General features: G+C 40.9%; 1 protein-coding gene across 2 annotated transcripts; it reads right to left on the reverse strand.

Annotated features, from left to right (window-relative positions):
• Window positions 1–7,590: 7,590 nt before the first annotated feature.
• Window positions 7,591–24,307, reverse strand: MYSM1 (Myb like, SWIRM and MPN domains 1). Of its 2 annotated transcripts, none has more exons than XM_027648890.1 (20): window positions 24,182–24,307; window positions 22,484–22,559; window positions 22,236–22,306; window positions 21,890–21,967; window positions 21,735–21,761; window positions 21,125–21,203; window positions 20,357–20,455; window positions 18,997–19,751; window positions 18,000–18,130; window positions 17,093–17,196; window positions 16,384–16,461; window positions 15,278–15,366; window positions 14,905–14,959; window positions 14,770–14,820; window positions 14,022–14,096; window positions 13,557–13,745; window positions 13,221–13,353; window positions 11,436–11,541; window positions 11,264–11,321; window positions 7,591–10,736 (listed from the first exon to the last, which is right to left on the reverse strand). In XM_027648890.1, the coding sequence occupies exons 3-20, from the start codon at window positions 22,250–22,252 to the stop codon at window positions 10,572–10,574; spliced, it is 2,289 nt and encodes a 762-aa protein (XP_027504691.1). In that variant the 5' UTR covers window positions 22,253–22,306; window positions 22,484–22,559; window positions 24,182–24,307; the 3' UTR covers window positions 7,591–10,571. The 2 variants fall into 2 exon arrangements, with proteins under 2 accessions (XP_027504691.1, XP_027504690.1); XM_027648889.1 differs by lacking the exon at window positions 24,182–24,307 and adding an exon at window positions 23,401–23,560.
• Between the last annotated feature and the right edge of the window lie 31 nt (window positions 24,308–24,338).

Consider the following 24,338-nt stretch of genomic DNA (forward strand, 5'->3'; position numbering starts at 1 on the left):
TCCTGACTCACCTAAATTCCAGTTCTATAAAAATCCAAGGAAAAACTAACTATTAATTGATGCCTTTGTCATTCAAGTTTCAGTGCAATTCATTTCTGCTCACAGGTACTGAGCTAAAACCTTGGCAGAAACAATGCACTCCATCATCTTCTGCAAGTCAGAAATTGGAGTTAATGCCACTTAACCTGTTTGGCCATTTGAAATCTCAGGACCTCACCCAGGCAACACTTCTCATAAATGCCAAGATTTTTCCAAATATTGTTCACTAGAAGTTCCTGTCTTGATCCCCCTGTTGTATTGTGTGGTAACTGTCCCTTGCCCTCCCCTTCCCCACTGAGACACCAGTTAGTAGATCCTAGTTAAGAATTGAATAGGTAATAACTATTTCTGCTTGTTATCTATGTTGTTGATGTTTAGAAAAAAAAAAAGGTAGATTTAAAATCCAGAAGATGAAGTTACTGACCCAACCAGAAGTTTACTGCAAAACTATCTAAAACTTGTTATAAAATTCAATACCGAATTTCATTTCAAAACGTGTGTGAAGAGGTTGTAAATAAGGAGTGCTCTTTTCTTGGATGCTTAATAGTTACAAAACTGGCAGGAATTCTGAGAATCTGTCACTTAATTTCTATTCTCCTCACTTCTTATTCCGCAAATAATTTGTAAACTGCTTTTAAAGCAGCTGACCTGCATAAAACATCAGTGAAAAGTGTAAATAACACAGAATTCTTCTACTTGCTGTCTAAAATGCCAAATGTATTTGGAGTGACAGTAAAAAAGGGAGCATGAATTAACTGTCTGTACTTGAGAGATTTTGCTTAAGTCCTTCAGAATTGAGACAGTTATAAAGTATCTTATTTCCAACAACAGCAAAGAGCACGTGAGGATGGGAGGGGAAAAAGAAAACTCAACAGACCAGACTGGTTGGGTACCACCAGTACTGTTGGGCCCATATGGAAAAACCTCAGTGGAAAATTAGCAATTCACATTTTCATAATTCAGTCTTTCATTTAGATAATACAAACTCTCCCTAATTGTCTCTGTGGTGCTTGATTGGTACTGGAGTAGGGCTGGAGTGTTATCCCTCGAGGACTAACTAGGGATCATCAGGAAAATGAGATGTGGATCTTGTCAGGCTGCCTGGCATGGATGAAATTTTAACTAGATAGGGCCTGGTAGAAGGAATTTTGTTAGAGCTGCTGAGTAATAATTGTAAAAGTTGAGGAAGTTGATTTTTCCTGCTTTGATAGCAATTGTAATGACTTAAGATTAATTTTAGCATTAAAAAAAAAAAAAAAGAGAGAGTAATTGCAGTGCTTAAAAGCCTGAGGCAAATCAGTGAAAATGCTTTGGAAAGGATAATTATACCTGCACGAGGAAGACATCTGTTTAATGGCATTAACTGGCCCAATTAAGGAGAAGTGGAGGAAGGGCCAATCTGTGATTTCTTTAACTGTTCTCTGAAAAACTGGCTTTGATATGCAAGCAATAGAAATTGGTTTGGCTTTCTCTGAGGTGATCCTCCAAGGTTTAAACATTTTAAGGACTGTTGGGGGGATCTTGTCTCCAGTTGTCAGTAACATCACAGACATGCAGTGTTTTACCATGAAAACAGGAGTGGCCTGGGAGTGTTTACAAGGAAGGCATTACAATTCACATCATCAACCTAATCTGGCCATAATTCCAGTCTAAACATCCCTAAGAGATTATCTTTAAGCAGGGGAAGATGAGACAAGAAGAGGATTCTTTGTTGTTCCAAAACAGTGGCAGGTTTGGCTATTTTACCACTGATAAGAGCTGGAAGCTGCAGGCTGGTGAGAGCAGTGGAGGATCTGCTGCCACAAAGCTTCCCCTGGGGCTTCCCTGCTCCAACCCAGAGTAATGGGTGTGCTTTTAAACGTGGCTGTGGAGCAGACAGTTGTCAACTCACACCAGTTACAAACTAACACGGATTTGGTGTCAAAGAATTTGAGAATAGATATTTGGATATATAAGCAGGAATATAGTTACCAGGGGGAGTAGAGAGAACAGAGTTTAAGGGGGTTTTAATACCTTATCTTTCATTTCCTTGCTGTAGTGCTGGCATTGCTTCTGGCACTGTCCTCAGATCGGGAGTGGTTAAAGAAGTTTGAGTTAAAAGCGAAGGCCAGAAGTCCCTTTGTGCAGTTGCACAAGGGCAGCAGGGCTGTACAGGAAGGGCAGCTCTGGCCTCCTCAGAGCTGTAGCACAGAAACAGGATTTTTTTTCTCTGCCTATGTTTAATTTGAGCTTTCCAAAGCAGCCCTTCAGCAGTTGGAATTGCAGAACATAATTTAGGCAACAGCCAGCTCTAGCATGGTTACAGCAAGCATATCCTCCATTAAATAAGCCAGGGAGGTAACAGCACAAGGGCACCCTCTCCTACCACCCACAGAACCCACTGCAAAGGGAACAGAGCCTGATCACTTAAATACAGTGAGAAAACAGGCAGTTAAAACAGGATGATGTAATCAGGAAAAGGAGAACTAGAAATTTCAGAGTTAAAAATCTCTAAATTTGAATAATAAAAATCTTTTTGATTTTTCAGATTGAAAGCTGCCAAGGGGTTCATTGTCTCCTTTTCAATGAGAACATCAAGAGTGGTCAGAAATTCAAACAGGCTGAACATGATGGACTGTTACAGTAAAATACAACATCTACTGTGAGCAAAAGAGATGTCACATGGGAGGTGGCATGACAAGGAGGAGAGAAGTGAGTGCTCAGCAGGAGCAATGGGTCTGTTTGGTTTATTCAAGTCCAGATCCTACAGTAGCTTTACAAAGCCTTAGTCAAGAGAATGATCTAGTCCAAGGAGAGGTTCTCTGAGCTCAGTGCTGCAATTAATCTTCCCATTCTATGATTAATTGCAGACACCTTCCCCCTCCTATTAAATGACCCTGGTGCATTGCCAGTCCCCAAGCAGCAGGCTCAGGACTAGCAAGGAAATACCTGACCACAACACATGGCTTGCATGGGCCAGTCCTTTCATGATTAATAAAAATATGAATGGCACCACAACAGCCTCTCTTCCCAATCTCAGCTTCTAAAAAGAAAAGCAGGACCCAAAAAAAGATGCAGACACTGTTACCTGTTATGATGTTTTCAACAATCAGTCACTTTTGCCTCTCCTAATGAAAATTATGCCTACATGTTTATATTCTAATATAAAATCTCATCATACACTTTTAAATTAATATTTCTTTTCTCATGACAGATAAGAGAAAAATGCAGTGATTTTAAAAGACTGTTGAAAGCCACAGTAGATCCCCAGAAAAGACTGCACATCCCATGATCCCTGATGGAAGGACGGCTCCAGCCTCTCAAACATGTGGCTTTGATCAGCTCTGCACAAGTCAAGAAGTGGTTAAGCAATGTAGTCCAAACCTTTTTATTCTCATTCCACATTTCTTCAGCACTGAGGGCTGCTCAGCTCTAGATTTTTTATTTAATCTGTTTTATAAATGGCTGATTGCAAAACTGTGTGGAGTTAGGCTAAGTTCTGAATTTTCTTATGACGTGGGAAAATTCAGCCTAGATCTCAAATTCTCCCTTCATCTTCTATGAGTACAAGTGAATATTCCTGACTGACAACCAACCAGCTGGGATGTGTTGTCTTAAGGCACCTGATAAATTATAGACCCTGCTCCAAAACTTTGTAAATGTATTAATACTGCTGCTGCAATTGCATAAAAAGCTTGTTTTGGGGAAAAGGGATGCATCAGCCCCACTCTGTGTATCCAAAGCCCAAAGTTTTCAACAGGTAAGTGAACAAGAGTGAGGAAATGGACAGAGTTTATGCTGAGCCAAAAAATATTACCCGACAGCATCTATAAACAAAGGCAGGAACAGAATCAAACCCTTTCCCTTTCTCCTTGATGTCCTATTCATTCAGTAGAACCAGGGCTGCATATTTAATGGTTTGCCATTAAACTGTAGTAGCACATTCCCTGATTATTACTAGAATTACAAACTTGTAACACTGAAACTAATGCAGGGAAGAGAAGAGCAGACCCAGCTACAGTGTCCGGGTGGAGTGGGCACAGAAGCAGGTTGGAGGGATGGGATTTAGACATCCATACCCAGCACAGAGAATGGAACTGCCAATGTATCAACATTTAACAATCAGCATTATTTTCTTTAAAAAGTCCTTCCTCATGGATATGACCTCCCAAATGAGGAATGCAGCAGATGAGTAGGTAGCAAAGGGGTCTGGTTGTAGTGCCTTGGCCAAGTTCCAACTTCAGTAATTACTCTCTGCTCTTAAATTCCCCCCACAGCTCTGTTGGAATAAAGCTCTTTTTCAGTTTGTCCTGGAGCATTGTGTAGTGTTTCTGTGAAGCTGTACAACACTGAAAAATATCTCCTCCCATTAAAATTGCCCAGGGAATTTAGGTAGACAGAAAGCTATTACCAGAGTTGGAATGTGGGCAGAACACCAAGGTTAACTTACACTTGCATTGGGATCAAGGGATCTTTGCTGACTAGGAGTGTCAGACCCTTATTAAAGAGCACAAGTGGGAATAGCTCACTGTGCTGCCTGAATACAAACTCAGGAACTTGGGATCTCTGCACTTGGAAGCAACACAACACCTGGGATGTTTCCTAACAAATGACTCTGTATAAAAGCCTCTGGTGCTGTGGAGTGTCTTATCACAACCTTATTTGGTTATTTAGTAATGTTTATGAAATTATTTGTTAATTAAAAAAGTTCCAGAAACTTTAAAAAAAACTACCAACAACAAAAAGCAAAGCACATTTTAAAAGAAGTCTACCAACAGAAAAGCAGCAATACAACCCAAATATGCTGAGGCAATTATTTGAATTTCAGTAAGAACCCCACAGAGTATTTCAGTATTTAAGCAAGCTGAGCCAGGCCTGCAGCAGGAGTGAAAGCATTCTGTGTTTTATTAAATAGACAACTGTAACAATTTTCTTACCCTCTAAGGTAGGACTGATTTAAAATATTTAAGTAACTGACTCCCAAATTCACTTATATCAAAAAATTCGTTCTTACTAAACTAGAATAATTGACAACAGTCACTGTACAAATTCCTGTGGAAAGGAAGAAAACTCCAAATCCTATTTCTCAGGGAGCGGCACCTGCCTCCAGCTGCCTCCTCTCCTTCCTCCTTGATGAGCAAATGACAGGGAACAGACAAAAGACAAGCTCCTACTTTGGTCTTCTGTTATGGATTGAAGACAAGCAGCTTCCCCTTTTCCTTCTTTAGACTGAGCATGGACTACACGTAAATGGATGTTTAAGGAGTTTCTTCCATTTCTGTTGGAAGAAATCCTACTGCTCCACTTCTATCGTGGTTTTTCCTGTATCTCTTATCACAGAGCATCCCTATCCTTCTACTGTCTAAACTCTTACCACTTATGGACTTTCTGCTTCCACAGATTTATAAACTAAAGCCTTTTGGAGTTTGATGTTTGCTGCCTGGAGCAGCTGCCAATTCAGGAGGTTGATGGCTGCTCTCCTGCTTGGAGAGCACAGGAGCGCAGCCTCATCTTCCAGCACAGAGAGCTTCTCTTCCCCCCTTTCCTTTGGCACATGCTCATCCCAAGGCAGCACTAGGGATGCTGATTTCCGTGCTTGTGTTACCCTTACAAAGTTGTTTGTCATTTCTAAGAAATTTTCAGCCTGAACTTTGAGTAATGCCTTTCACAACACACTCCAGCAACTCCCAAGTGTCTTAATGATCTACAAAGCCTGAATTACCATTTCCATGTGTTTTGGCAGCAGTGGAAACACATTTTCCAGTTTGCATTAAGTGAGTCCCATTCATCTGATTTGTCAGGCCCTGTCAGGCTCTTTATAAATCACTATTTTGGGACCACAGAGCAGTGTGTGCACTGCTCTCACACCCACCTGCAGTCAGCTCCTTCCACCTACCTACTGGTGACCTGAGGCTGCTCTGCTTCCAGTCCAGGCCTGCTGGGCTCCTGGGACTCACAGATTGGGTCTGCCTGAGCCCTGGGAAGGACCCTGCCTGCCAGAGAGTGTTTATAACTCAGAATAGGTGTAAAATCAGAGCTCCAGGTGTAAATACAATGAAAATCCCCTCTGCCACCAGGGAAGGACACAACCTGGATATTCCTTCACATAAAAATAACAGTAGTTACCTTTCTTAGGAAATAACTGAGATCTATAGCTAAAATTATTAAAATTATCAAGTTAAGTCAGTTTGTCATATTGATGATTCTATAATAGTTTAGTAACTCTTTTCCTATTTTTAAGTCGTTTACCTACATTACAATAATCTGCCTTTTATTTTTTTTAATTTCACGTCCCTCCTTCTAAGTCAAAATCCATTTAATGGTCATCTGTATCCTCATATCTTTATTTTATTTCACATTATTCAAATGTCAAATGTGAAATATTATTCAGAATAAAAGTGCACTTTTCCACTGACTTTTTTTTTTACTGGTGAATTTTCCCCTCTGTAATTAAGGAAGGAACAGGCTTAAAGACAAGAGTTTTTAAAAATATCTATATACCTATATATATTTATATAGATATGTAATGCTTCTATGACACTAAAAAAAAGTATTATTTCTTTTAGTCCATGCTAAGCTGTAATAGCAGTAAAAGAGTTAATTATTTAGAACAGCAGGCTGCAAAGGGAATAATCCTGTAGGAAATGTGCATTATTTCTTTAGTGATCTCTGCTTCCATGGAAACAATTTCTCAGCACATTTCTAAATCTCATAAAAATAGGGCACTGGGTCTGTGTAAAACAGCAAGACATTTCCAATTAAACAACCCCAATGCTTTAATCTGGGCCATTAAATACTTTGTCCAGCATCAAACATGATTATGGGATGTTAAACCACCAGCTCCTTCCCATGTGCCAGCTCTGTGAGGATAAATTCCCCCCCATCCCTCACCTCCTCAGGGGTGCACAGCACATTCCCCTCCCTGTGCAGATGTTGGGGTGCACAGCTGTGCCACACCACACTTTTGGGGTGCACTGTCCACCTCCATGGCGTCTCTTCTCCCTCCACACCCCGTCTCAGGGCTCAGCACTGCACAGCAGAGCCAGTTTCTCCAGCAGAGCCAGAGTCAGCCTGGCTCATGGAGCTGGAACCGACACACTTGGATCAGATCTGGGGTAGGAACATGGCTGGTGAAAGGCATCTGTGGGCATCTCCAGGATCACTGGGGTTGTCCATGCAAACAAATCCCTTATAGTGTGTACCCAGTGATCCATCCTACAGCCAGGACTCTCTGAAACGCGTGTGGAAAATACTGGCCTGCATCCCTGCATCCCTGCCATGAGCACCACTGGATCATTTCTGAAGGAGACTAAAGCAGAGGGGGTGTGGGGACAACTCCACCCCCAGGCACAGCTCCTGCCCCGGGATGTCCTCGTTGGCCAGCAGTTCACACGCACTGGAAAGAACAGCTTTGCTCTGAGCTCCAAACCTTTCCTGTATGAGCTGTAACAAAGCTCCCTCTGCTGGAACCGGACGTCGTTCACTCACTTGGTTATTGCCACCGACTTGGAATAAAGCAATTCCAGAGCTGGTGCTCGGGAGGCAAGGAACCATCACAAACACGGACACATCTTTCAGGGCATTGCATACACAGGCTTTATTAGCAGACTCTTCTCTATCATCAGTCAGGAATAGCAGAGAAGCAAGCAAAGGAAAAACAGTACTTAACATCAACGGCAACAGTGTTAACTTTCTGTTTGGTTTTGGGGTTTGTTCATTTTCCTCACCTGAATTGTTCTTGGAAAATTACTTATTTTAAAAACATAAAAATAGAGATGTTCCCTCCTCTTTGTACACAAGATCTGTGTCCTGTGAAGCAGCACTGCTGGAAACTGAGAGAGCAAAACATAATTCAGCCAACAAATGCCCTTCAAGGATATTTGCAGAAGTGACATCTTGGGGGGTTGTTTGTTTTTTTGTTTTTTTTTTGTGGTTGCCTGTTTGTTTTTAATTTGTTTCTTCCTATTTTAAACTCGAATTTCAGTTTTAACTGTATCACTCTACTCACTACTCAACCATTCCTCATCTCCTGAGCAACAGCTTGGCAGGGTGTAACACTGGACCTACAGAAAGGAACAGTGGATTAGTCCTCACAAGTGTACTGAAACAAAGCCTGGATGGGAAAAAAAAGCTTTATAATAAAGAATTTTCATGCCTGATATGTGTTTGGTACCAGAACTGGCACATTAGTAAAACAGATTTTTACCTCCTGGGAAGCCTGCAACTTCCAAACTCTCCTTATTAACCACTCAGACCAGCTAAATGCTGAAAAGCAGGTTAGTTATTTTCTTACCACAGCTCCTGCCAACAAAATCATTACTCAGCATCACAACTGTGCTCTTTCCAATTCCCATACAATTCCATGTGCAAGACTGGATCCCAATGGCACCAGCATTGTATTTTTTCCACACCACCCTGCTCACAAACTCAGAAAATTTGGAGTCTCTGTGCATGCCAAAGGCTCAGTCCTGCACCATGTCCTCTTCCCAGAGACAAACCACTTCAAAAGTGTGTGTCACTCACAACTTCCTTATATAACATCTCTGGTAAATCCAATTGATACAACTGTGTTACTTTAGTTCACTGTAATCCATACAGAGAGAAGCAGCCAGCACAGTTACCACTGCTTGGGTAATCCTGATCCATCCTTAAAGGGCTGGGAACAGACCCTATGAGGACAGTGAACAGGATCTACTTCATACTGGTGCTACACAGGGGTTCAAAATTCTCCTGCTACCAACCAGCACAAATTACAGCTGTCCATGTACATTGACCCTGGGGGACTTCCTAGAGAACCTATGGAAAACTGAGCCCAACACCATGCACTGCACAGCACCCACAGCTGAGCTGTCAGGAATGCCTTCCCACTCAGAGTGTAGTTTAACTAGGAATACAGAAATCCATGCAGTATTGGGAGTGAGGAAGTCCCAAAGATGAGAGTTTAGAGTAAGTGCAGACTGAGCCAACACACTGGACACAGATGGGTGCACCAGTGGTAAATCACACACAGTAGTGGGACCCAAAGCTCTGCACCTGCAGATCTGGACACAGAAGAGAGCACAGAACATCCACCAGTACCTTTGAGTCCACAGCTCTTGAATGTGGGAAAATCACTGAGTATCAAGAGCTCCCATTTTCCTTTGATCAGGTTCTGCACCTTCCCCTCAGTGACAGAAAGAGTCTGACATTTCATGGTAAAAACCGTAACATCAACTTCCTGTGAAGGGCTTCCCTCCTTGGGATGCAGCTCTATGATTTTAAAGCTTTTCAAATTCTATATAAATGAAAAGCTGAAACATATAAAATCTTAAAATTCCATTTATGTTATGCAGAACTAGATATATATACACACATATTTTTTTCTTAAAATAAAAATTGAGCCCATTCTCTCCCCTCTAGATATAAACTCGACGTCTTGTTTCAGGTTTTCAAATACATTTTAGACCTCTCTGAGAAACTTTGCTCAAGATAAACCTGTGTAAATACCTGTAGACAAGTCAAGTTTCCTTAGAAAGCAAAATTTAAAACACATTTTTTTTATAAAGAGTCACAGCAATACAGCTCACAAAACATTTCCAAGTTGCAATCAGGAAACTTCTCCAATCAAGATCAATCTGTGACTGATTTATCTCAATATACACCTGTAAGAAATCATAACCGAGAAACTGATATAAACCAGTGCTTTCTTATTAAACTGAGAAGACTCTGAATATAAAAGTTGGGATTTTTTCTTTACAAACACAAATACTTTTCTGCTCGTTGCCCCCAGTTTGCCATCAACCCAGAGCTCGTGTTTCCACAGGAAACAGTGGCAATTCCAAGGGGACAAACGGCAAGGATCTGGAGAACAAGGTAAAACCTCCCCATAGAATGGAAGGTCAGAAAGGTTGCATTTCCACTGGAAACAAGCACAGGCACTACTGAGAAGTCATGAAAACTTGCCAGCTTTTCCTCCCCAATACAGAAACAAGATGGCAAAGAATGTGCCAAAAAGCTACTTGACCATCAGGATGAACGGGGAAAAACAGTAATAAAGCAAAGAAATCAGGTGATGTATTTTGCTACAACTGAATAAAACTTCAGGCTGGATACCAGGAGAGTTGGAGCTACAAAGTTCTCATTTCAGTTAAGTTTCTCTTCTGTGAATTCATTCAAACTTACAACCTCTAAAGCATTAATTCATCCTGAGTTAGATGGGTACCTGGAGACAACATTAAGAGAAAATTCCCAAACTGAAGGACCCGAGAGAGGACAAACTCTCCTTGAAGATGGATGCACAGTATTCCTGACAGGTGTCCTTCTCCCAGAGCAGCAATGTTGGTCACTCAATTAATGCTGCATCCCTCGTTAGCCTGAGCCTCCCTTGGGCACTGGGGTCACATAAAAAAAGAGCTTCCAAAGTATCTTTAAACCACCAAGATAAGATGACACTGGATTCTGTAACAGTCACTACTGAGGTGGATAACAGTTCTGAAAGAGTTGACATAATGAGGAGGAAGGAGAGAAATCAAAAAATAACATCCAAATTCCATCACTTTGGTTTGCCAAAGCCATCACAGTGGCAATTGGTGTGAACATTCTTTCTCACTTCCTTCAGCATTGCCCTTCTCCTCACTCTTGTATGTGGAAAGGAATAAGTTTTCTATCTGAGTCAAGAACTCTTCAGCAATGAGGCAGTTTGTTACCTTGCCCAAAGTCTTCCTCATGCACTCCAAAAGCTGGTCAAAACAAAAGAACATTTTGTTAAAATTGAAATTTTTCCTGAATTTTTTTTTCATTTTTTATTAGAAAGGGATTTTTATTTAGAATTAACACTAAAAAATTGTTCAAGTGTGCAATACAACTTTAAAAGGAACAGTGAACAGGAAAACACAGGTGATTTAAATCCAATTTTTTAAAACCAGCTACACAACAGCTGAATTCCAGAGCATTTTACCAACTCAATTTTAGATTTGCACTGTTTATAAGCAAAGTCATGAGAGGAAACAAAAGAATTCAACGTGGGCAATTATTGTGTACAACTGATTTGCCATTAAATCTTCTCTGAACTGAGGGTCAGACTTGGTGTCTGCACATAACACATTCCCACCTCTCTCAAAGGAGGATCCTTATTTTCACTGTGTAAGTTGTGCCACAAAAGTAATTTATTGCCATTAATTTTCATCTCCGATTTGTAAAAAATGTAACTTCAGGTGACCAGATTTGCATTTAAAAAAAACATTCAACATTAAAAAAGAAAACTTACTTTCTGCAAACAAGTCAGGTCAGAATCCCTATGAAAAATTTTATCCATGGGGACACTGCTGTTGGAAGAAAAACAAACAGGAATGCTGGAGAAAGGAGCCACAGGTCTTGACTGAAACAATAACAAACATACAATTCCTAACTGGCTGTTTGTAACAGCAGTAAACACATACCTGTGGCAAAATCTGTACTTTTCAATTATCCACCTTGTTTTTTCAAATACTAATTCCCACTGAGGCTCCTCCAACATCTGCTGCACTTCGAATTTGTAGGGCAGGCCTGCAGTCAATGGAACATCATCATTCAGTGTTTCTAGTGCACTCCACTGTTTTCTTTCTCTTTTTAGTTTTAGATGCAATCCCTTCCCTCCCTATAACTGTTCCTGTTTATTACTGACTGCAGAAGCCTGTGGTTCTGTTACTTGACAACATTAAGGAGGTTAAAGCAAAAGGATGACGTGTTTTGGATTCCAAATTTAATTGTGGTGGGAGTAGGAACAAATCTGTTTTCCTCCCTGCCCTCACCAATTCCCCAGGCCATAAGAAAGGACACAGAAATCTACAAAAAATAGAGAAAGAGAAAAATGAATTGAGTGTTCAGTACCACTTTTGTAGTGGCAAATCTCCCTAAGATTTAGGTGATTATTAAGTGAATAAAAAAAGGTTTGTTTTTTATGTCTGAAGGGGCTGCTGATGAGTATTGTTCGCTATTTCAGAGGAATTTGGCTCTGAAAGGAAGAAAATCTTCTGGTTTATTGCAGGTGGGGGAAGAGGAATTTAGCAAGAAAATTATTTGCAGGTTAACAATTCAGTTATCAAAAATCAGGGAGAAAGAAAGAGAGTGTGAATTTCAGGAAGTCATTTCCAAAGAGACTGAGGAGATGCCATTTAGTAAAACCTTGATTTCAGGAGCTAAACAGAAATATGGAATCCTCTCAGACAGAAAAAGTGACTACAAAAAAGTCTTCTAAGGGCAATGAAGTTTGTCAGTAATTTAATTCCTCCGCAAGGACGGGGTGTGTGGGGAATGAGGATAAAATCACAGGACAATCAGTGTGGTAAACAGGAATTAGTGCACAGATGTGGCCACTGCTCCACTTCCCCCAGGACTGTGCAGTGAGTCTCCAGGCAGATGGTCTCCTCTGCTTACTTCCACAGGAAAAAACAGGGAGAACTGTTGGCTCACATGGCCTCAGCTACTGCTGTGCCAAGAGAACTGGAAACCTTGGAGTGGGGATGCAAAAATCAGAACTTTATAAATAGAGGGAGGGAGGAGGAGAGAGAACAGGCAGCTACCAGAACCATCTTCTGTTATCAGGGGAATTTTCCTCAAATGAATGTCAGGGAAAGAGCAGAAGATCTGATCATCACTGGAAATACCATGAATTTTATATAGTGTGTTATTAACTGTTCAAGAAAGGAAAGGATCCCGTTTTCATGAAATGCCAGTGACATTTTTAATCAAACCCCTTAGGCTGGGGTTCCTGCCAGCACACCCTTTCAGCTTTCCTAGCAAATTTGATCCTTTGACCTTCAGAATGGCACATAGTCGAAAATTAAGGATTTTTGGCCACTGTAGCAGCCAATTCTTTGCTATTTACTTCTCTTTCCTCGGGCAGTTTCTCAGCTGTTCATAAGGATTCTGCATGTAAATCACAGTGACTCTTGTCCTAAACCTTTCACTTCTTTCACAGATTGTGAAAAATACTAATGCAAAACAACAATCTTCTATCTATCTATATTTGTATATTCTTGTCATGACAGCAGGGACAACTTTCAGGATCACTCTTTCAGTGAAATTCCCGGGTTTGTCCAGCACGTGAGGAACAGAAATTATACTGTTTGTACAGTACCATCACCTTACCAATACAAATACATAAATACCTATTTCTCAAGTTCAAAAGCAGACATTTTTCCCCTTAGTATCCAAAAGGAAAAGGATCAAATAGATGTACTTACGGTAGGAACCATCAGCACTGATCTCATCACTAATGACCAGACAGGTGATCTGGGAATATGGCAGGGGATTATTTCGGTTGTAAGGGCTTATGATCATTCCAATGAACATGGCACCTCCCCTGGAGAAATAGCTCTAAAAAACAAAAAAACACACAAAAACCCCTACATATAAAAAATCCAACCTTTTTCAGAAGAGGATGCTGAAACCTAAACCCCAGCATTTATGTCATTTATGGCTGAGCTAAGATTAGAGCAATAATATGTACTACCACTGTAAATACCACAGAGGCTTTGGGCCTGGGGGTGTTTTTTGCTCTTTGTATGTTTTTGCTGTACCTGGTATTTGGCTTGAGTGTCAATGTCTCGTATGGAGGGGTTGGGATCGAAGGCTGGGTGGGAATGGTACCATCCAATGACCTGGAATCCTCTGGCAGCCAGTGTTTCTGAGGCCTGTGTCTGGGACACCGGATCCATCTCGCACTGCAGGCCCGTGCTGAGGCTGTTGCAGGGCTCTGCTGCACACACCTGGTAAAGAAACCTCCAGATGGATAAATGCAACAAACCTCCATCAGTTACATAAGACTTCATAAACAGAATTTTAAGAATAATTTACCAGATCTTCCTCATAATTTCTCCTTCACAATTGAACATAACTAACATTTCAAGACTGCAGTACTTAACTTAGATTTCATATATTTAATTAGTTGCCCTTCAGAAATAACAGTTACATTTATTCAAATTATATCTATTATCATATCAGTTTTAATATTTTAGAGAAAATGTAAAAAGACAAACACTTACTTCCACAATTTTATCAGCTTCAGAGTACCTTCCACCCAGAAGCCCTATCACTTCTGCCAGAGACACATGAGAGTGCTGGAAGATCAAACAGGTATGAAAGAAATGAGATTAAACAAGTATGGAAGTCCAAGTTGTGTAATTTCTTTTTGTTTTGCCCTGCACTCAAGTCAGTAACTTCTTAACCACATTTAGAAGGAAAACTCAAAACATCTAAAACCTCTCAAAACCCCATTGTTTCCTTTTAAAGCAAACAGAAAAGTATAAATTTGCTTATTATAAACACACCAGGGACGTAGTGCAAGGGTGTAACACGTCCATAGATGCAGCCTGGGCACTGCTGAACAACTGCACAATTTTGGTACAACCTGTTGTTCCTAAAAAAATCCCCACATTTTGCTTTGTAAACACAAAATCAATTGCCAGACTGGTAGAAAATGAAGCCATAGATCTCAGAAGGACAGACTGTCAGAAAGTAGCTTTATGCAAATTAAATTTAAAGTGTGACAGAGAGTAGTAAGCAGTAAAGCAGTAAAACTCTTATTCGTTTTTCTAGAAGGTAAATAGTTGTACAGTAAGCACAATATAAAAAGTATTCATCTTTAGGGGCTTTATTTAATAGTAGGTTCTCACTTCTAGGTGAACGAAAACATGACTGTATTTCTCAGTTTCCTGAGAAGAAGACTTCATTTAAAAAAACCCCCACAACACAGACATCATAGCTTTTTGAAAGACAAAACTGAATCCTCACCAAATCCATTACTAGAAGTGCTTCAGAAGACACTTTCACCTTAAAAGGCTCCTGAAATGATAAAGACAATAATGAGTATAAGAAAAGTAACCCAAGTAATGAAGCCTTCTTGGTAATTCCCTCAGAGGTACATACCTGCTTTTCCTCCGTGAACAGACAGCAGGGTATCAGCTGAAAGGGATCAAAGGAACTATAAAATGAAAGAAAATTTCTCTAAAGATGTAGGACAGTCAGGAAACTTTTCAACTTTCCCACTGTCACCTCAGCTGAGGAGGAATAACCTTGTGTTCTTCACTGGATTTTCTCATCCCACACTAGGATGACTTCCACCAAATAGAGAAACATCACTCCCCACACTCGTGAATTGTAACAGGAAACATGTGAAATGCATCCAGGCTATTTCAGACCGTGACACACTCTAATGCTTTGCACCTTTCCAGCCTGACACCAGACATTTGTTCAATCTCTGGCAGATCTGTGTTTGAACACGATGCACATCCAGTAATACCTTTTGGTTTGTCTCGAACCTTTGGAAGATTTTGCAGGTTTCAGTTTTTCTTCCTCTCTCCTTCTTGCTAATTCTTCAGCTGAGAGATGCTAAGAGGGTTTAACAAAAAATGGAATGTCTTAATGTCTGAAGTGCTGCTTCAGCAGTGATTGCAAAACCAGCCCAAAATAAACTCTTGATATCACTGCCCTCTTGATATAATTTGTGTGTTACAGAACTACTGATGGCAGAGGCAATAGCCATGAATCAGGCAGTGTGGAAGGAGTGACAGAGACCAAGCCCACAAGATGCCTGATGAGACAACTCTCATATGAAATCAATCAAATTCAGTAAAATCACAGCCCACATCACAAACCAGGTGTAAAACCAAGTGTGATAATCTGCCAGTACAAACCATGCTCAGAACTTATCACAACCCCTCTTTAGGGATGAGTGTTTTCAACCTTTTTTTCCATCCAAATATGTATTTTGCAGGAAGTGTGTGAATTATTAATCACAGTTAATCAAAAATAGTATTATGGAAGTAATTGTTACAGGTAATTACTAAAGGTTGCGAATTAAGAAGGTTTTCTATACAAGAAAAATAGATGTTCTTCACTTTCCATATAATCTGGAATTGTAGGAATGGATAAGTATTTTTTTTTCCAATTCTCCCATAAAATATTTAAACTTGTATGAATTTTTAAAGCACTTCATAAACCACAGAATTTCTGGGGATATTGGTAGTAGCAGAATTAATATTAGGAACTCATTATGACCTGCATAATGAGCACAAAGAAACCATATAGGACTGAAAAAATAACATTCAAATGGTATTCTCCCATCCCTTACCATTTGCTTTTAGGCAGTTAACTCAAAAGCAATGGATCATGAAATCTCCTACAAGACAAGGCAAAGAGCTTTAGGGGCATAAAACCCCTGTGCAAACACCAACTTTATTTATCAGCAGCACAAAGATGTAGCAGCTGCTGCATTACTTTCAAACTACTGCTTCCACAAGAGAGGTTAAGTCCCTATGACACAACTGTTCCCGTGTCTGTTTGATGCAATACCATCTGCCAGCAACCAGCAAAAACCAAGGAAAGTTAAAAACACAGGAGGGTCACCTCAAATGTCTGTCCTTCCAAATCCTTGGCATCACACCAGTTTCCCCAGGGGTCTCGCACTCGCCGCCTTCTTGTGCGCTGTGGCAAGAAATCACCAAGAGTCAGGGCTCTCACCCTGCAAAAACTGCATTTACTTCAGCTGGGCAGCCCCAAGGACAGTGTCCAAAAGGGTACTGCCACAGGGATGTTACCAACACCCTGGAGTTCTGTAGACTGCCACGAAATATCATCAGTGGAGTTTCTGCATTTTAAGGCAGTAAAGCCTGTTGGTGTTCCGAGGGAGCTCAGCATCCCTGACAGCAACAGGGCACTGTTATCCAGCTCTGAATTCTAGCTCAGACAATACACAAAACTATAAAACCAGGAGGTTTACATCCAGTGGATGCTACAGCTCTTTATATTTCAATTTATTATATTTTTAGTGGGATTGATTTTGTGTTTCCTCTCATCAACTGATGTATTTTGCTGTGAAGTACTTCAAAACACTGTATTACAAGTGAATACGAAAATTTACTCTGGCAAGCCTTGGTAATTCATGTAGTTACTACTGCACTGAAGTGTGTGCATAAGGCTCTCAGTAAGCCATATCCTACTATATTTAACAGTAAAAATGCAAGCAACTTAATCACACACTGCAAAACACTTCACTAGGAAAGCTGGAGAGCCTTTCCCCATTCGTGCTTCCCCCCGGCTCCCCCTCAGGCCGCACCATGGACTGCAGGCGCTGTGCGAGCTGATAGGCTTCCACCGTGTCCTTGCCTTCCCGGGAGCGCGTCCTGTCGGCTGCCTGGGGCCGGTTGTACACGGCCTGCTCTGCGGGAGACACAAGGGAGACACTGCAGGTCAGCAAAGCACGGAGACACTCAGCACTGCTACACAGACAGGGAGGACAGGGCTGAGTGGGAACGGCAAATGCCATCGTGGAAAAGGCAACAAAAAAACCCCTAAAGAGACATCTCTTGTTGGTTATAATTCTGTTATTTTAAATAACTTTACTTCAGACAAAAGGTATTTGCAAGACATTGCTCCTCTCTCAGGTGACTGTCATTCAGCTTTGGACCAAAATCCATCCAGAGACTCAAACAACACCAAGTTCCAGGTGTATATACACTTTAAATGTCACCTGATTATAACATTTGAATCGTTTAAAAACTAGCCCTGAGGATGAAGACATTGATGTTTATTCAGGAAACAGTTATCATTCGGTGTGGGAAAAGTAACAATAACTTGAATTTTGTCTTATAAGGAAGGAGGGCAGAATTTCAGATACAGTGGGTTATCAGGAAAAAGAAAATAATCCAACACTAGAAACACAGAAAAGCACAAAACAAAACAACCAGTCCACCAGCTCATGTATGGTTAAACACGAGGGAAGGCAAAAAAAAAAATAAAGAAAAAATAAAAAGGTTTTGTGTAAAACCAAAAATCCATAATCCTGTAAGCAGGTTACAAACTCCTCCAGATTTTCCAAGGTTATGAGACAATCTGCTCAGAAAGTCCTTCCTAGCAAGGATAATTGTGTATCCCCTGGGTGAGCAGTGCACCCTAACGTTAGGCAGTCCTTCAGCATTACCCCAAAAGAGGCTATTTATTGGTTCCCACAGAAATATCCCTACCACAGCCGAAGTTAATGGCCCCTATGAGTTCCAGGTACGTGTGGATGCGGCCAATGCAGTTGACGTCACCGCAGTTCTTCAGGCCCGGACGCACCGAGGTCTTGTTCAGGTACTTGGGTTTACATCTCTCCCTAAAATCAAATCCAGCACGTTGTCACACAGCAGAACAAATTATGGGGGGGAGGAAGGAATTGTGTGACTTTAACTGAGGTCCTGTTTTCACTCTCTATGCACTTATTGCTTCCTTTTAAACTGACACTGAACCTTTTCAGTTCAACACTCCCCTGAACATGGAACTTTAGTCTTTCTTTCACACACAAGCTGCCAGTGCACAAGTCAACTGAGTGGAGTCTGAGTTAAACTCAATAATTATTTCTACTTAAAAGCAAGCTAAGCAACAGAGTGACCACACAAACCAAAATGGCAACAAGACAAACTGTATCTTGAGCCTGCTGCCACAAATCCCTGGGGTTCCTTACACCAGCTCTTTAGAGATGGAATATAAAATATTCAAGTGTGCAAGCACTACTCCAAATTGATATTTACTTCGAGGCATTCTTTTGCTCAGCATCATTTGTTCCAGCACAGACTTCTTGCTGCCCTTCTGTAAAGGCAGTGCCCCAATGCTGCAGACCTTATCACAGAGTTAATGTCACCAGTTCTTTATTTTGAGGAACCACTTATTAAAACCCTTCTTACATATAGGATGGCAAAAGTCGGAAGAAAATAACATAACCCAAATGCATGAAGCTTTTTCTGATACAGGACACTAATTTTCATAATGCTTCAAAGTATTTTCATTGCTTAGCTTCCAGAATGCCAGGAAAAAAATGGGAAGATGCAAAAGAAGCATTAATAATGAATGCTGTTCACTGGCAAGCTACCATACAATAATTTTACTCTTTTCAGAAGCTGTTAGTACTAAGTAGTGTTTTAACCACAACAAACCAGGACACCTTAATCACTTATTTCAGTAAAAGCAATCAATGCATCTTACCATTGATCCAAAATATAATTCCTGATTTTCAAGTAACGCTCTGGTGTTTTGGCCTGGCGCCCTTCAAAGAACTCGGGAATAGCCTGCTTTTCCTCTTCCAGAATGATGCTCCTGTCAACCTCCACTTCTTGATCAGGGGGCTTCAGCTCCTCTGCTTCTTCCTGATGATCTTCATCCGCTTGGCAGGGAGAAGGAAAAAGCAATCCATTGTCAGCTGGGTTTCTTTGCTCCTCACTGGGCTCCTGAGCAGTCGCTTGTCCAGTACCAAGAGATGTTACTGCTCCTCCTTGTTCAGCTTTCTCAATATAATTATTGTACTGCTGGAAATCTAAACTCAAAGATTTATCACCATTCAGGTGCTGGGAACACGTTGCTGCCACAGCAGGAAATACCAAGGCATCCACTGTATCCTGCCTGGTCTGCTGAGGATCTTCTCCAGGCAAAGGGATTGCAGAACTGTGTCCAGCAGGTGACAAACCGTGTTCCATTCCTTTTGTTTCTTCAACTGGACTTTTTGGAATAACAGATAATTCAAATTTTCCAGTTTCTTGCTGGAAGGTAGGAGAGAGTAGCTCATCCATGTCATCAGTTATGTCTACCTCTTCATCATCTGACAGCTTTTCAATTTTCACTGCATTCAGATTAGGGTCTGCACGGCCTCTCAAATTTCCAGTTTCCGCCCTTATCCCATCTTCCATGGGAACACTGCTCCCACGCTGACTTTGCTCTTCTTTTTCAGAATCACCATTTTTTGCCTTAGGAAAATATCAAATACTTTAAGAAGGGAAAAACAAATCAATCCCATCTGCCTCCCAAATAATCAGAACTATTTCATTTGAACAGTGGATATTCTGAAGCGTTTCTTCCTTATCTTACCCTTTTAATATAGTTTAATCTACTACAACTGACTTTGGCACAGCATTAAAGGTATACTTTAACCCAAGTGTAAGTTAACATGTATTTCCAGTCACAAAATCCTAGAGAATAGTTATCTCTTCCTAAATGTCCCCGAAATCTCAAGTGAGGTTAAGGCTAAAACTACAACACACAGCAAGGACAGCTGTGTAGTGGAAAATAATTTACATACTAATGACAAACAGTGTAAGAGGCCACAATTATACTACATTTTTTGTTTAGTTATACCAGCAATAAAAATACAGGTTATTCTAGAAATTTGAAATCAGCTCTGAATTATTTTAAATCTGCAAATGAGCATATTCCACTTTTCTGAATATGGGAATAAACAGGGTATGTGCTTTGCCAGCAAGTGCCCTGAAAGGACAGATTAAAAGCAAGCTATACATGCAACACCACATTTGGCAAACAGCCTTTTTGCCAGCTCCAGAGATCCTCCATTTACCTTGTTCCTAAAGTACTGCCGAGCGTAGCTCTTGACTTGTAGGACAGTTCGACTCCCGATCAACTTGGCGATTTTCGTCCACCGGCGGCCAAATTTCACCTGTCACAACAAAGCACGGTGAAGTCACCCAAACTGTGACATTCCAGACACTGCACTTCACGTGCCAAGAGAGTTTAAAACCTCAATTGTTCACTCAAATGCACAAACAGTACAGCAAACCCACGGTGAAGAACCTCACTATTCATGTTCTACCAGAAAGAAAATGGCATCCAACAGTCAGAGCTATTGTTACTCTTCTTAACTAGAGCATCTTCTTCACCCTCTTCAGGCACTCTGTAAATTATGCTGCCTGCTATCCCAAGGAATCCTACTGTGCTTGGCAAGCAAACCCTATTACATTATATTACATATAATCTCTGAAGACCTTACAACAGTAGTTAAAGGATTTTACTTGATCTGCCTTAAAAACACACTACACTTCCCATAGTTAAGAACAGTATTGTGACTGTGCAACTCATAACGCTGAGTATTTGAGGTATTTTGTGCTCTCAAATTGCAATCAGCCTCACATGAACAAAATCTGGTAAAGAAAACCATTCTGGGTTGTCATCACACTCTTGGTAGATGGCAATTACTTTTAACACGTTAGAAGAAAAAAAAGCAGAAGCCTTGGAAGAACCATATCATGCTTATTCATATTAACTACTCTCTTATTTAGAATAAATGAATGAATTCAATTAAAAATATTACATCTATAAACAAACTCACCAGTCCTTGCTCAAACAGCTCTTTTTCCTCCAATGTCCACTTCAGGGAGCAGCCAGGTGGTTTTGCAGGTGACCGGACCCTGGGAAAGCAGGAAGCAAAAGTTGGTGCTTTCCCAAAACCATTTAATCCTTCAATCCCAGTAACTCAAGGTACCTTCTGACAGGGGAACTACTCCCCCTTCTTTGGTAAAACTCACAGTATTGTTTTAAACATGAGTTTACAAACATGATAAATAAAATACTGAGAATCAGCTTCCCCACCACAAAGGATGGTTCAAGGCAACTCAATATTCATCAGTGACTAACGGTACAGAAATAAATAAAAGCAGCAAACAGAAAAGTTCAGGCAAAAAAGCCAACTAGAATTAACAATTTTTTTTCATAAGGACCATTGTGCAACAAAAAAAACCCCCACCCCCCTATTTTACCATAGGGCTATTATTATACACAGTATTTCTTCCTGTTGAAAGGTCTCTTACATAATTTTGCACAGCCAAACAAAAGGAACTAAGGAACTGTAACTTCTTTTTTTTGTTAAATAGTTTCTAGTAACTTAACTTAAATCAGACACCACATTTAAAAATGCAACTCAATCATTAAAATGTACGTACATGACTTTTCCAGTTTTCTTATGAGGGCTGCAAATAAAAAACAGAGTGAAAATAAAAATTAGCAATTGTGATGCTGTTGCATATCTCAGCAAATAATCCCACTTTAGGAGAACTTTTCATTTCTTCTTATGTAATTTTTCCCAAGCACAGCTTACCTTTTCACAGATCTTTTCTCCACTTCCTTTTGGTTGAGCCATATTTTTTCAGAAAGTGATTTATTAGATAAATAATACCTGAAATAGTTGCTAAGTAACTTTTTAAAGCATCAGAGATATTTGTACATGTGAGAATTCTAAAAATCATATAAATTATACTGGTTCAGAATTACCCAGTTGTAGAAACAAACACTGTAGTTTCTGCAGCAGTATTTCTTCAATCTACCTACAAGCCTGGCAGGGCTTCAGTCATCTTAACAGAAAAAGATTAGTGCAGTTCCTTTGGAAATAGGAAGTTTTCTGTTTTCCTACAGGAAAACATGAAACCAAATCAGCAAAAGGATACTCTTCTTCCAGCAACATCTTCTCAATGACAGCCCTGTTTTCTTCACTAATGCTGCTGTCCAGTGTCCAGGGCTGCAAACAACATAACTGTGTTTTAATATCTGAATTCCCCAGAATAAATATATAACACTTTCTAAAAGTAAGGAAAAAGCCCTGGTTAAAAACCTAAAGAGCATGTACATGGAGGGAAGAGCACACAGCAGCTGTGATAACCTTGCTAAAAGCACCACTCATTTAAAAAATACTTACAAGACTGTTACCAGTTCTCCAAGATGAATCAAGATAGTGATCCTGCAGCAGGCTTGATGCTGGGTTTTCATGATCTCTGAAAGAGATTCCAGTGTGTAAGACAACTGCAGTTTAATATTAAAAGTGTCATTGAGTTCTATTATCTCCACTTAACATTTCTACATGTTTCCCCCAGTATGGTAAAAACACCTTCTTGTAAAGACAAACTTGTTTTCCTGCCAAGGACAGCTCATACTTACACAAGGGTTAATTGTACAGGGCTGTTAGTATCATGGAATGGTTTGGGTTGGAAGGGACCTTAATGATTACCTCATTGGCAGAGACACCTTTCACCAGACCAGGTTGCTCCAAGCCCCATCCAACCTGGCCTTGGACATTTCCAGGCATGGGGCAGCCACAGCTTCTCTGGGCAACCTGTGCCAGGGCCTCCCCACCCTCACAGGGAAGAATTTCTTCCCACTATCTAATCTAGTACTCTTACAGAATTAATTCAGTTTATGCTCGGTCTTTTCTGTAAATAACTACTTATTAGAGATCTGTCACTGATTAACATCATTGATCAACTTCCTTTCATTTTCATGCAGCATAAAATCTGCTTAGTAACACAAGTAATTACTTGTTTAAAAAAATCTTTACTTCCAGAGCATTCAGACAGTTCTAGTGACTAATTAGCCCTATATCCCCTGCAGTGCTACTAATTTAAACTCATTTACTATTCTGAAATGCTTTCTGCCAGCACCTCAAGCATCTCTTTATAGGATAAAGAATAAATCTCCATGTACAGTCAGAAGCCTACACAACTCCTGCTTCTTTTGGAGCACATCAAGGACAGGGTGGGATCAACACCCCCTTTGCCCAGCAGCCTGTGTGCAACAGTGGCAGGTGCTGCTCTAGGACAGCAAGTCTCTGCTACAAACCTCTTGTTCTCTTCCAGCACCTGCAGGTGCTCCATTTGAGGTGTTACAGTCTCTGCCCACTTCACCATCCCTTATCCATGAATTTGCTGAAGCCCAGAAAGCCAACTCAACCCTGGGTTGCATCCAAAGGACCACAGCCAGCAGGTTGAAGGTGATTCTGCTCCTCTGCTCTGCTCTTGTGATCCCACCTGGAGTGCTGCATCCAGTTCTGGGGTCCCCAACATAAGGAGGACATGGAACTGTTGGAGCAAATCCAGAGGAGGCCGTGAAGTTGGTGAGAAGACTGGAGCACCTCCCCTATGGAGACAGGCTGGGAAACTTGGGGCTGTTTGACCTGGAGAAAAGAAGGTTGTGAGGACACCTCACAGCAGCCTCAGAGTACCTGAAGGGGCCTACAGGGAAGCTGGAGAGGGATTCTCCATCAGAAACTGTAGTGACAGGACAGGGAGTAATGGGTACAGACTGAAAGAGGGGAAATTTACGTTAGATATTGTGAAGAAATATTTTCCTGTGAGGTTGGTGAGGTTGCCCAAAAAAGGTTTGGATGCCCCATCCCAGGCAGTGTTCAAAGCTAGCTTGGATAACGCCTTGAGCAACCTGGTTTAGTGGGAAGTGTCCCTGCCCACGGCAGGAGAAGAACTGGATGATCTTTAAGGTCCATTCCAACCCCTTCACATTCTATGATTCTATGACTCTGTTTTTTGCACCTCCCTCCCGGCGTTCAGCTCTCTGACCCTCTCTGCCTCCGCCAGTTCTCGAACACAGTTACACAACCCAGCACCTTCGCCATGTGTATTTTTAAGGATTCTCCCAGCAGCCTCCGGGCGCTGTTCCGAGCTCTGGGGGATCCCTTGGCAGCAGTTCCGTGTTCTCCTCACACCAGCGCTCCCACAGCCCCGTTCCCTCTGCCCTGCCTGACGATGCTCCACACCGGCGCT

This window comes from Corapipo altera, unplaced genomic scaffold (genome assembly GCF_003945725.1).
Source record: "Corapipo altera isolate COAL_440 unplaced genomic scaffold, ASM394572v1 112, whole genome shotgun sequence".
In the NCBI taxonomy this organism is placed as follows: Eukaryota; Metazoa; Chordata; class Aves; order Passeriformes; family Pipridae; genus Corapipo; species Corapipo altera.